The 13,817-nt window shown below is 35.5% G+C and overlaps 1 protein-coding gene across 6 annotated transcripts in view; it reads left to right on the forward strand.

Moving 5' to 3' along the window:
• Positions 1-13,817, forward strand: part of ptprja (protein tyrosine phosphatase receptor type Ja) — a 75,843-nt gene that overhangs the window by 26,958 nt on the left and 35,068 nt on the right. The window contains exons 2-8 of one of the 6 annotated variants that reach the window (XM_036212594.1): positions 487-747; positions 1,899-2,159; positions 3,027-3,287; positions 3,913-4,173; positions 5,986-6,246; positions 8,083-8,343; positions 9,446-9,706. The exons of 1 other annotated variant lie outside the window; for it this stretch is intronic. In XM_036212594.1, the coding sequence (XP_036068487.1) occupies positions 487-747; positions 1,899-2,159; positions 3,027-3,287; positions 3,913-4,173; positions 5,986-6,246; positions 8,083-8,343; positions 9,446-9,706 (1,827 nt within the window). Of the gene's footprint in view, positions 1-486; positions 748-1,898; positions 2,160-3,026; positions 3,288-3,912; positions 4,174-4,966; positions 5,214-5,985; positions 6,247-8,082; positions 8,344-9,445; positions 9,707-13,817 lie in introns of those variants that run through there. 4 more of the 6 variants (XM_036212595.1, XM_036212597.1, XM_036212596.1 and 1 more) reach the window with 4 other exon arrangements.

Genomic DNA, 13,817 nt, shown 5'->3' on the forward strand with positions numbered 1-13,817 from the left:
AAAATATTGTTCCTTACAGTATGTACACCATATTTAGATGAATAGACAGACTAAAGATGAATGGATGGATGAATAGACTGAGTTATAGATGAATGCATGTCAAGAGAAATGGGACGTTGGATGGACGTTGGATGGAGACTGATTAAAAAAAAGATGGATACATGGTGAGATGGATTGATGGATGGATGTAGAAATTCAGGAGTTATTGGATGGTGAGGGGTGGCTGTGGTGCAGCTGCAGGGCGGTTGACTCCTGATCGGAAGATTTCAGGTTCGATTCCCATCTTGCATTTGCAATTGGTATTTGGTCTTGACCAATATTTGTTTGAAAATTTCAATACCACTTTAATCTTCTGTATTTTCTGCATCAGACCTGACATGTTTTTTTTTGTTGTTTTTGTTTTGGACACTTTTGTGACTCAGAAGAAAAACAGATGATTTCATCTATAGGACAGTTTTTCATCTTTCTGACTCCTCTTCCCTACAGAACCGGATGAAGTCAGAGAACTCACTGTAACTGAAATCACCACTTCCTCTGTTCCTCTGAGCTCGACTGAACCATTAGGACAAAGCTCCTCCAATACAGTAGAATGGTCAGATGGATCAACTACTCTAAATCCCATTGTGACTAATAAGAGCACGACTATATCTAACCTGACTACTGGTGTCCTGAATAACACAAGTGTCACAGCCATGACAGCAGATAACCAAACTAATGAAAATAGTGCATTTACCTCCAGTTATACAAGTAAGTAAACATAGAAACCACTTAAAGTTGCTGAGAGATGTGTGAAACAAAATACCTTAAATTAGACCTATACCTATAAAGGAAATAGTAGAAAATCATGATTTACTTGAACCAAATGAGCAATTTTTTCGAAGAATAACTCAATATCTTACACAATAACTTAAACAAAACTACTGATAACCACTAAGAAGAGTTGGAACATTTTATGAGCATATTTTTTGCACAATCTTCAAAACACTGACATTAAATAGAAACATCAGTATTAAAGGATAAATAGTAATGTGCCATAAATTAATGCTTAGGAGAAAAGTATTATGTATGTATAGCAAATTTAGATGGATGGATGAAAGGATGCATACACATAAAGATACGTAGATAAGAGAAGAGATGGATGTTTGTTTAGACGGATGCATGGATGGATGGTTACAGGGGTAGAAAGATGGATGATAAATTGATAGAAGAATAGAATGATGGTTAGATTTATGGATAAATATCAGTATAGATGGATGGATGGAATGGGAAGTGGTTTGTTCAGTGGTTTTATGGATGGATCTAGAATCAAGAGTCTTTTTTATCATTTATGCAGAGCAAAAATGATATTTCTGCCAGTAGCTGTTTGCTAGAAACAAATTAAAGAAAGGATAAAATAAATAAAAGGTGCATTACAGTTAAAAGGTGCAGCAAAAAGGAAGTGGACATTGCACAATAACTAAAGTGCAGCAAAAAGGATGATTGCATAGATTGAGTTATAGATGAATGCATGTCTAGAGAAATGGGTCGTTGGATGGATTCATAGATGAAAAGATGGATACATGATGGATGGATGTAGAAATGCATGAGTTAATGGGTGGTAATTTTTTAACTGCTACTGTTTTATGGTACATTCTCTAGATGAATATGGGCTTGTTTTTATTTGATCTGTTTTGGATATAACAGATGATTACAAATGTTTCAAATTGGTCTTTGGTCTTGACCAATATTTGTTTGAAAATGTCATCCATGGAATAAAATACCACTTTAGTCTTCAGTAATTTCTGCATCAGGCCTGGCTTTTTTGTTTTTGTTTTGGAGACTTTTGTGTCTCAGAAGAGAAACAGATGATTTCATTGTATAGGACAGTTTTTCATCTTTCTGACTCCTCTTCCCTACAGAACCGGATGAAGTCAGAGAACTCACTGTTACTGAAATCACCACTTCCTCTGTTCCTCTGAGCTCCACTGAACCATTAGGACAAAGCTCCTCCAATACAGTAGAATGGTCAGATGGATCAACTACTCTAAATCCCATTGTGACTAATAAGAGCACGACTATATCTAACCTGAGTACTGGTGTCCTGAATAACACAAGTGTCACAGCCATGACAGCAGATAACCAAACTAAAGAAAATAGTGCATTTACCTCCAGTTATACAAGTAAGTAAACATAGAAACCACTTAAACTTGCTGAGAGATGTGCAACAAAATACCTTAAATTAGTCCTATACCTATGAAGGAAATAGTAGAAAATCATGATTTACTTGAACCAAATGAGCCATTTTTAAAAGAATAACTCAATACCTTACATAATAACTTGAACAAAACTACTGATAGGTTTGGAACATTTTATGCGAATCTTTTTTGAATTATCTCTACAACACTGACATTAAAAAGAAACATTAACATTGAAGGATAAATAATAATATGCCTGAAAAATGCTTAGGTGCAAAATATTGTTCCTTACAGTATGTACACCATATTTAGATGAATAGACAGACTAAAGATGAATGGATGGTTGAATAGACTGAGTTATAGATGAATGCATGTCAAGAGAAATGGGACGTTGGATGGAGACAGATTAAAAAAAGATGGATACATGGTGAGATGGATTGATGGATGGATGTAGAAATGCTGGAGTTATTGGATGGTAAGGGGTGGCTGTGGTGCAGCAGCAGGGCGGTTGACTCCTGATCGGAAGATTTCGGGTTCGATTCCCATCTTGCATTTGTCAAAGTGTCCTTGGGCAAGACAGTGAACCCCAGATTGCCTCTGGTACAAGATTGGCGTGTTTTTACTTGATCTGTTTTGTACATAATAGAGGAATACAAATGTTTCAAATTGGTATTTGGTCTTGACCAATATGTGTTTGAAGATGTCAATACCACTTTAGTCTTCTGTATTTTCTGCAACAGACGTGGCTTGATTTTTTTGTTTTTGTTTTGGAGACTCTTGTGACTCAGAAGAGAAACAGATGATTTCATTGTATCGAACAGTTTTCATCTTTCTGACTCCTCTTCCTTACAGAACCGGATAAAGTCAGAAACCTCACTGTTACTGAAATCACCACTTCCTCTATATCTGTGAACTGGACCAAACCATTAGGACAAAGCTCCTACTATGAAGTAGAATGGTCAACTGGATCATATACTCTAAAAGCCAATGTGACTGATGAAAGCATGAATATAACTAACCTGACTGCTGGTGTCCAGTATAACATAAATGTCACAGTCGTGGCAGCAGATAACCAAACTAAAGGACTGATTGCATTTACCTCCAATTATACAAGTAAGTAAACATGGAAACCATTCAAGACTTGCTGAGACTGATATGGGGAAAAAAGTACATTTAATTAGTTCTGGGGTCTGCAACCTTCACCTCTGGAGCCACATGACGTTGTTTCATCCCTCCAGTGTGTCTCTTTGACTTTTAAGAAAAAAACAATAATCAAAATAAATATTGAGTTTATCATTTTAGCAAAAGGTTTAATCTACTGTTAGAGTAGTTTATTTTCAGTAAAAGTTTCAAACATATTTATATCTTGTTCTGCATGACAGTGTCTTGTATTTTTGAGGCAGAAATAACATTTACAGACTTATATTTTTAATTTGATTCTACAATGATGTTGTGATGCTTATGTGCAACAGTAATTCCATTCAATTTTATTTATATAGCCCAAAATCACAAAGGAATTTGCCTCATTGAGCTTCAAAATATAAACAATTGTTAAAAACTAAACAGACTACATAAACTGGTTATCCCTGCCCTTAGACCCTCCCTCCCAGTAAGGAAAAACTCCTAAAAAACCTAAGTCAGGAAAAAAAGAAGAAACCTTACCACATGACTCAGAAAAGAAATTGATTCTTTCCGCGTATAGGACAGTTGTCATCTTTAGGACTCCTCTTCCTTACAGAACCGGATACAGTGAGAGACCTCGCTGTTACTGAAATCACCACTTCCTCTATATCTCTGAGCTGGACCAAACCATTAGGACAAAGCTCCTACTATGCAGTAGAATGGTCAAATGGATCATATACTCTAAATGTCAATGTGACTGATGAAAGCATGAATATAACTAACCTGACTGCTGGTGTCCAGTATAACATAAGTGTCACAGCTGTGGCAGCAGATAACCAAACAAAAGGACACAGTGCATTTTCCTCCAGTTATACAAGTAAGTAAACATGGAAACCATTTAAGACTTGCTGAGACATGACTGCCTCAAAATATTTTGAATTTGTCCATTATCTATATAGAAAATAGAAATAAATTCTCCACATGAACTTGCACAAAAACCTATAATATTAAAGACTACAAAGGGTTGGAACATTTGTTGAAAAAAGGATTTTTACAGCAACAATAAAATAAAAAGAAACATTCAAATCTGAGGATGAAAATGTAACTAAAATAAATGTGTAAGAAGAAAATATTGTTACTTATATTCAGCACATTTGGATAAATACCTGGACGATGGATGGACGGATAGATCGGATGTTGGTTTGATGGCTGGTTTTATTGATGGTTGATGGTTAATGCGATTGAGTCTCAAATGGATTCATGTGTACAGGAATGGGACGTTGGTTGGATGTTAAGATGTAAAGTGATGAAACTGATTAAATGGATGGATGAATGATTGCATGAGTTAATGGATTGTAATTGCTTTACCTGCTACTGTTTTATGGTACATTCATAAGATGAGTGCGGTCTTGTTTTTACTTGATGTTCTTTGGTATGTAAAAGAGAAAAACAAATGTTTCAATTTGGTTATTGGTTTTGACGAAAATATAATTGAAAAGGAGATATATGGAAGAAAATACCAATTTTAGTCTAATGTATTCTCTGCAGATGGCCCTACTTGTTTTTCTGTTTTGATGTCTTTTGTAACTTAGAAGATAGACATATCATTTTAGTGGATAGGGCAGTTTTCATCTTTATAACTCCACTTCCTTACAGAACCAGATAAAGTCACAAACATCACTGTTACTGAAATCACCACTTCCTCTATATCTCTGAGCTGGACCAAACCATTAGGACAAAGCTCCTACTATGAAGTAGAATGGTCAACTGGATCATATACTCTAAAAGCCAATGTGACTGATGAAAGCATGAATATAACTAACCTGACTGCTGGTGTCCAGTATAATATAAGTGTCACAGCCGTGGCAGCAGATAAGCAAACTAAAGGACTGAGTGTGTTTTTCTCCAAATATACAAGTAAGTAAACATGGAAACCATTTAAGACTTGCTGAGAGATGACTGCCTCAAAATATTTTGAATTTGTCCATTATCTATATAGAAAATAGAAATAAATTCTCCACATGAACTTGCACAAAAACCTATAATATTAAAAACTACAAAGAGTTGGAACATTTGTTGAAAAAAGGACTTTTACAGCAACAATAAAATAAAAAGAAACATTAAAATCTGAGGATGAAAATGTAACTAAAATAAATGTGTAAGAAGAAAATAATGTTACTTATATTCAGCACATTTGGATAAATACCTGGACGATGGATGGACGGATAGATCGGATGTTGGTTTGATGGCTGGTTTTATTGATGGTTGATGGTTGATACAATTGAGTTTCAAATGGATTCATGTGTACAGGAATGGGACGTTGGTTGGATGTTAAGATGTAAACTGATTAAATGGATGGATGAATGATTGCATGAGTTAATGGATTGTAATTGTTTTACCTGCTACTGTTTTATGGTACATTCATAAGATGAGTGCGGTCTTGTTCTTACTTGATGTTCTTTGGTATGTAAAAGAGAAAAACAAATGTTTCAATTTGGTTATTGGTTTTGACAGAAATGTAATTGAAAAGGAGATATATGGAAGAAAATACCACTTTTAGTCTAATGTATTCTCTGCAGATGGCCCTACTTGTTTTTTTCTGTTTTGATGTCTTTTGTAACTTATAAGATAGACATATCATTTTAGTGGATAGGGCAGTTTTCATCTTTATAACTCCACTTCCTTACAGAACCGGATAAAGTCAGAAACCTCACTGTTACTGAAATCACCACTTCCTCTATATCTCTGAACTGGACCAAACCATTAGGACAAAGCTCCTACTATGAAGTAGAATGGTCAAATGAATCATATACTCTAAATGCCAATGTGACTGATGGAAGAATGACTATATCTGACCTGACTGCTGGTGTCCAGTATAACATAAATGTCACAGCCGTGGCAGCAGATAAGCAAACAAAAGGACAGAGTGCATTTACCTCCAATTATACAAGTAAGTAAACATGGAAACCATTTAAGACTTGTGAGAGAGATATGGGAAAAAAAGTACATTTAATTAGTTCTGGGGTCTGCAACCTTCACCTCTGGAGCCACATGACATTGTTTTATCCCTCCAGTGTGTCTCTTTGACTTTTAAGAAAAAAACAATAATCAAAATAAATATTGAGTTTATCGTTTTAGCAAAAGGTTTAATCTACTGTTAGAGTAGTTTATTTTCAGTAAAAGTTTCAAATATTTTTATCTCGTTCTGCATGACAGTGTCTCGTATTTTTGAGGCAAAAATAACATTTACAGACTTATATTTTTAATTTGATTCTACATTGATGTTGTGATGTTTATGTGCAACAGTAAAATGAGAAAAAAATGATAAAGGTGCAGCAAAGCCACAGTGATAGAAAATGCCCTGTTTGGGTTGACTTTCTTACATTTTTAATTTAATTTTAACCAATTGCAGCAGGATGATCTTTCTTTAAAACTTTATTTTGACAGAAACATGGATGTACTGTCAAAAGTAACAGGAGTTGTAAAAAACACTAAATATTCAATTGTGTCTTAAAAACAATATTGTGTAAATTCATATTTTACTGGCCACAAAAGCATAAATTAAATGTTTTTTTTCTAAAAGCTGAAAATGGAAGTTTGCTGCTCCGGTTGGGTTTTGATCTGTAAAAAAACTGGGCTAAATGGCTCTAACAGTGTCAAATGTTACATAGTTCAAAATCTATATAGTTAATGTTAGAATTAGTTGAATATCTGTATAGAAAATGATACCAATTCATTTTCTGCATGATCTCAATGAGCCATGTTTCAAAAGGTCGCCACAATGACTTAGATAAAACACAGTTTATGCAAAACTTGAGCAAAAACTGGTGATATTAACCACAAATATGTTTGGAATTCTTTATTAAAACTTGTAAAAATAGATAGAAACTATACAGTGTCCTTAAAATAATAGTCTAATGGGAAAAAAAATGTTTTTCCAATGTAAATCATAACTGAAGAGATGAATAGATTAAAGCATGAAAGAGAGAGAGAAGGCTAGACGAATTGAAAACAAAAATTAAAAATTAATCTATAAATCCATCCATCAAAAAAAAAAATAGATGATGGATATATAGAAAATGATGGAAGGTTGGTTGAATAAAGAAAAAATAGACAAAAAAAGTCATGATGACAGAATAAACAGATGGATGGTTTAATGGGCAATTTTTTACATGGATGGATGGATGATAAAAAGGCTGACATTCATTCTCTACATGAACCCAATGACCAGTGTTTTAATAAATATGCCGCAATGCATTAGACAAAATTTTGCCCTAAAACCGCTGTAATTAACCACTTTGCAGGGTTCTAACCTTTTTATGAAAACTTAGAAAATGATCTCTAGATAAAATAAATTGAAAAGAAATTTTGAAACTGTTGGAAAACCAAGAAATTTGCCAAAAATTAAGTTGTAGAAGAAAAAAATATTACCTAATTAAGTTATTTTTAGATGGATGGATGGAGGGGTTGATAGATGGATGAGTTGTTGGAAGGATAGATGAGTCCATGGATGGATGGTTATCTTTTGACCAGCTACTGCTTTAAGGTAGAGTCCCAGGATGAATGTGGGCTTGATTGGTTTTGTACAAAATGGAGGAAAACAAAAGCCTCTAATTGGTCACTGACCGACTTGTGTTTGAAATTGTCATTGAAAAAAATAGCTTTTTGTTTTTTTTTTCTGCAAAAGCCTGACTTTTTTTTTTGGAGTCTTTTGTGACTCAGAAGAGAGATTGATTATTTCCACGTATAGGACAGTTGTCATCTTTATAACTCCTCTTCCTTACAGAACCGGATACAGTGGGAGACCTCACTGTTACTGAAATCACCACTTCCTCTATATCTCTGAGCTGGACCAAACCATTAGGACAAAGCTCCTACTATGTAGTAGAATGGTCAAATGGATCATATACTCTAAATGCCAATGTGACTGATGAAAGCATGAATATAACTAACCTGACTGCTGGTGTCCAGTATAACATAAGTGTCACAGCCGTGGCAGCAGATAACCAAACTAAAGGACAGAGTGCATTTTCCTCCAGTTATACAAGTAAGTAAACATGGAAACCATTTAAGACTTGCTGAGAGAGATATGTGCAACGAAATACCTTAAATCAGTCCCAGAGTGAACTGTCAAGGATGACATCCATTCTTAACGTGAGGGGAAGCAGATGGGACATGTGAAATTGTAAACTTTGGAAGGGGTAAATTTCGAATCTACAAGGAGAAATTTGGTTTTGTCGCTGTTAAGTTTGAGGAAATTTGAGGTGAACCAGGTTTTTATTTAAGACGGGCAAGAGGAACGGAAGGAAGGACGAAGAGAAGAGTTGGGTGTACTGGACAGATAGAGCTGGGTATCATCAGCGAAACAATGAGAACCAATGTTAAATTTACATGATATATTGCAGAGGGTAGGAGGTAGGTAATGAGGAGAAGGGGACCAAGAACAGAACCTCAAGGAACACTTCAAGAAATGGATGAGGATTGGGATTTAAATGAATTCAGTTGGATAAACTGGGTTTGGCTTGAGAAGTAAGGAATAAACCAATGGAGGGGAATGGACTTCATGCGTGAAAAGAAACATTAAAATTGGAGGATGAAAATGTTCCTAAAATAAATGTTTAAGTTTAAAATAATGTTACTTATGTACAGCATATTTGGACAAATACATGAAACGGGGATGGATGAATGAATGAATGGATGCGTGCATGACTAAAATGAAAGGATGGATAGAATAGATGATGGTTGGATGCATTAAAGGATGGATAGAAATACAGATGTATAGGAAAAGAAAAAGAGGTTTGGTTGGACAGATGGATGGACAGACGTACCTGTTTTTCACCTCGTCTTACCTGCTACTTCTTTATGGTGCATTCTCAAGATGAATGTGTGCTTGTTTTTACTTGATCTGTTTTGTATATAACAGAGGAAAACAAAGTCTTAAAATTGGTCATTGGTCTGGACCAATTTGTGATTGAAAATATCATCCATGAAAGAAAATACCACTTTAGTCTAATGTATTTTCTGCAACAGGCCAGACTTTTTTGGGGGGGATGGGGGGTCTGTTTTGGTGTCTCTTGTGATTCAGAAGACATACATATCAGTTTAGTGTATAGGGTAGTTTTTATCTTTATAACTCCTCTTCCTTACAGAACCGGATAAAGTGAGAGACCTCGCTGTTACTGAAATCACCACTTCCTCTATATCTCTGAGCTGGACCAAACCATTAGGACAAAGCTCCTACTATGAAGTAGAATGGTCAAATGGATCATATACTCTATATGCCAATGTGACTGATGAAAGAATAAATATAACTAACCTCACTGCTGGTGCCCAGTATAACATAAGTGTCACAGCTGTGGCGGAAAATCACAAAACAAAAGGAGAGAGATTCTTCACCTCCAGTTATACAAGTAAGTAAACATCTAAACCTTTTAAGACTTGCTGAGAGAGATATGTGCAACTAACTACATTTAATTAGTTCTGGGGTCTGCAACCTTCACCTCTGGAGCCACATGATGTGTTTTTATCCCTCCAATGTGGCTCTTTGAGTTTTAAGAAAAAAGCCAATAATCAAAATAAATATTGAGTTTATCGTTTTAGCAAAAGGTTCAATCTACTGTCAGAGCAGTTTATTTTCAGTAAAAGTTTCAAACATATTTTTATCTCCTGCTGCAGGACAGTGTCTTGTATTTTTGAGGCAGAAATAACATTTACAGACTTATATTTTTAATTTGATTGTTTATTGATGATGTATAAGAAATGATACAACCTAATTATCTATTTGGACCAAATTAGTAATTTTTTGGATTAAGTTGCCACACTACCTTATAAAAAAACAACTTTCACATAAACTGCTAGTAATAACAACTAAGAAGGGTTGGACTATTTCATGATTTTTTTTAGGATTTCAACAACAACATTGAAAAGAAACATTACAATTAGAGGACAAATTAAAATGTGCCAAATATAAATGTTTGGGGAAAAAATGTTGCTTATGTACAATATTTTTGGATGAATAGATGGACTGAGGTTGGATGGATGAATGGGTGCATGGATAAAGAATGGAAGGATGGATGGATGATGGTGGATGCATTATAAGACTGAAAAATGAATCAATAGATATACAGATGTATCTATAGATGATGGCTGGATGCATGAAAGGATGCATAGATATACTGATGTATAGAAGCAGAGAAAGACGTTTTGTTAGACGGATGCATGGATGGATTGATGAGTCAATGGATGGATGTAGCTGTTTTTCACGTTTTACCTATTACTGTTTTGTGGTACGTTCTCAAGATGAATGAGGGCTTGATTTTAATTGATCTATTTAGTACTTAGGAAATGAATACAGAGGCTTTAAATTGGTAATTGGTCTTGAACAATATTTGCTTATAAAAGTCAGTCATTGAAGAAAATATAACTATTTTTGAGTAGTTTCTGCAACAGGCCAGACTTTTTTTGGGTCTGTTTTGGTGTCTTTTGTGACTCAGAAGACATGCATATATCAGTTTAGTCGCAGGGCTGGCCAACCCTGGTCCTCAAGAGCCTCAACCCTGCCCGTTTTCCAGCCCTCCCTGGACTGCTTGATGCTGACAACCTAAATCAGGTGTGTTCAGCTAATCATTACGTGGAATTACTTGAGTCAGCTAATCAGCAGCAAGCTGGTCAGGGAGAGCTAGAAAACAGGCAGGGTTGAGGCTCTTGAGGACCAGGGTTGGCCAGCCCTGGTTTAGTGTGTAGGGCAATTTTCATCTTTAGGACTCCTCTTCCTTACAGAACCAGATACAGTGAGAGACCTCACTGTTACTGAAATCACCACTTTCTCTATATCTCTGAGCTGGACCAAACCATTAGGACAAAGCTCCTACTATGTAGTAGAATGGTCAAATGGATCATATACTCTAAATGCCAATGTGACTGATGAAAGCATGAATATAACTAACCTGACTGCTGGTGTCCAGTATAATATAAGAGTCACAGCTGTGGCAGCAGATAACCAAACTAAAGGACACAGTGCATTTACCTCCAGTTATACAAGTAAGTAAACATGGAAACCATTTAAGACTTGCTGAGAGAGATATGTGCAACGAAATACCTTAAATCAGTCCCATAGTGAACTGTCAAGGATAACATCCACTCTTAACGTGAGGGGAAGCAGATGGGACATGTGAAATTGTAAACTTTGGAAGGGGTAAATTTAGAATCTACAAGGAGAAATTTGGTTTGGTCGCTGTTGAGTTTGAGGAAATTTAAGGTGAACCAGGTTCTTATTTAAGACGGGCAGGAGGAAAGAGAGGATGGTGGAAGAAAAGAGTTGGGTTTACTGGACAGATAGAGCTGGGTATCATCAGCGAAACAATGAGAACCAATGTTAAATTTACATGGTATATTGCAGAGGGTAGGAGGTAGGCAATGAGGAGAAGGGGACCAAGAACAGAACCTCAAGGAACACTTCAAGAAATGGATGAGGATTGGGATTTAAATGATTTCAGTTGGATAAACTGGGTTTGGCTTAAGAAGTAAGGAGTAAACCAGTGGAGGGGAATGGACTTCATGCATGAAAAGAAACATTGAAATTGGAGGATGAAAATGATCCTAAAATAAATGTTTAGGATCAAAATAATGTTACTTATGTACAGCATATTTGGACAAATACACGGACTGAGGAAGGATGAATGAATGGATGCGTGCATGAATAAAATGAAAGGATGGATAGAATAGATGATGGGTAGATGCATTAAAAGATGGATTGAAATACAGATGTTTAGGAAAAGAAAAAGAGGTTTGGTTGGACAGATGGATGGACAGACGTACCTGTTTTTCATCTCGTTTTACCTTCTACTGCTTTATGGTACATTCTCAAGATGAATGTGTGCTTGTTTTTACTTGATCTATTTGCATATAACAGAGGAAAACAAAGTCTTAAAATTGGTCATTGGTCTGGACCAATTTATGTTTGAAAATATTCATGAAAGAAAATACCACTTTAGTCTAATGTATTTTCTGCAACAGGCCAGACTTTTTTTGGGTCATTTTTGGTGTTTTTTGTGACTCAGAAGACATGCATATATCAGTTTAGTGTATAGGGTAGTTTTCATCTTTAGGACTCCACTTCCTTACAGAACCGGATAAAGTCAGAAACCTCACTGTTACTGAAATCACCACTTCCTCTATATCTCTGAGCTGGACCAAACCATTAGGACAAAGCTCCTACTATGAAGTAGAATGGTCAAATGGATCATATACTCTAAATGTCAGTGTGACTGATGAAAGGTTGAATATAACTAACCTGACTGCTGGTGTCCAGTATAACATAAGTGTCACAGCTGTGGCAGCAGATAACCAAACTAAAGGACTGAGTGTGTTTTTCTCCAAATATACAAGTAAGTAAACATGGAAACCATTTAAGACTTGCTGAGAGATGACTGCTTGAAACTAATTTTGAATTTGTCCAATATCTATAAAGGAAGTAGTGGAAATCAATTCTCTGCATGAACCCATTGAGTTATGTTTCATGAAGTTACCACAATACCTTATACAATAACTAGCACAAAAACTGATAACAATAACAACTAAGAAGGGTTGGAAGAATGTATGACTTTTTTTTCTCCAGGATTTCTACAACAATGACATTAATAATAACAATGTATTTTTTGAAAGTGCCCTTTAACCCTTCCGCTCTCTTTGGGGTCCAGATGACTCCAACCACACATTGATGTGTGATTCCTTCCATGACAAATGTGGACAGGATTTTATGTCTGCTATGGACATTGATGAAACTCAAAAATCAATAATTAAAAAAATTAATTGCACTGTCTTGCGGGGTCCAGATGACCCCACTTTTAATATAAACAAGCCAAGGAGGGCGGAAGGGTTACAAAACTCTAGAACACTGCATGGACTAAAGAAACAATAACATTTCTTTTAGCATTATTTTAAATGATTTCAGTTGGATAAACTGGGTTTGGCTTGAGAAGTAAGGAGTAAACCAATGGGGGGAATGGACTTCATGCGTGAAAAGAAACATTGAAATTGGAGGATGTTAATGTACCTAAAATAAATCTTTAGAAGCAAAATATTGTTACTTATGTACAACATATTTGGACAAATACACGGACAGAAGATGGATGAATGAATAGATGGATAGAATAGATGATGGTTGGATGCATTAAAGGATGGATAGAAATACAGATGTATAGGAAAAGAAAAAGAGGTTTGGTTGGACAGATGGATGGACAGACGTACCTGTTTTTCACCTCGTTTTACCTTCTACTGCTTTATGGTACATTCTCAAGATGAATGTGTGCTTGTTTTTACTTGATTTGTTTTGTATATAACAGAGGAAAACAAAGTCTTAAAATTGGTTATTGATCTGGACCAATTTGTGATTGACAATATCATGCATGAAAGAAAATACCACTTTAGTCTAATGTATTTTCTGCAACAGGCCAGACTTTTTTGGGGTCTGTTTTGGTGTCTTTTGTGACTCAGTAGACATGCATATATCAGTTTAGTGTA

This window comes from Oryzias melastigma, linkage group LG6 (genome assembly GCF_002922805.2).
Source record: "Oryzias melastigma strain HK-1 linkage group LG6, ASM292280v2, whole genome shotgun sequence".
NCBI lineage: Eukaryota > Metazoa > Chordata > Actinopteri > Beloniformes > Adrianichthyidae > Oryzias > Oryzias melastigma.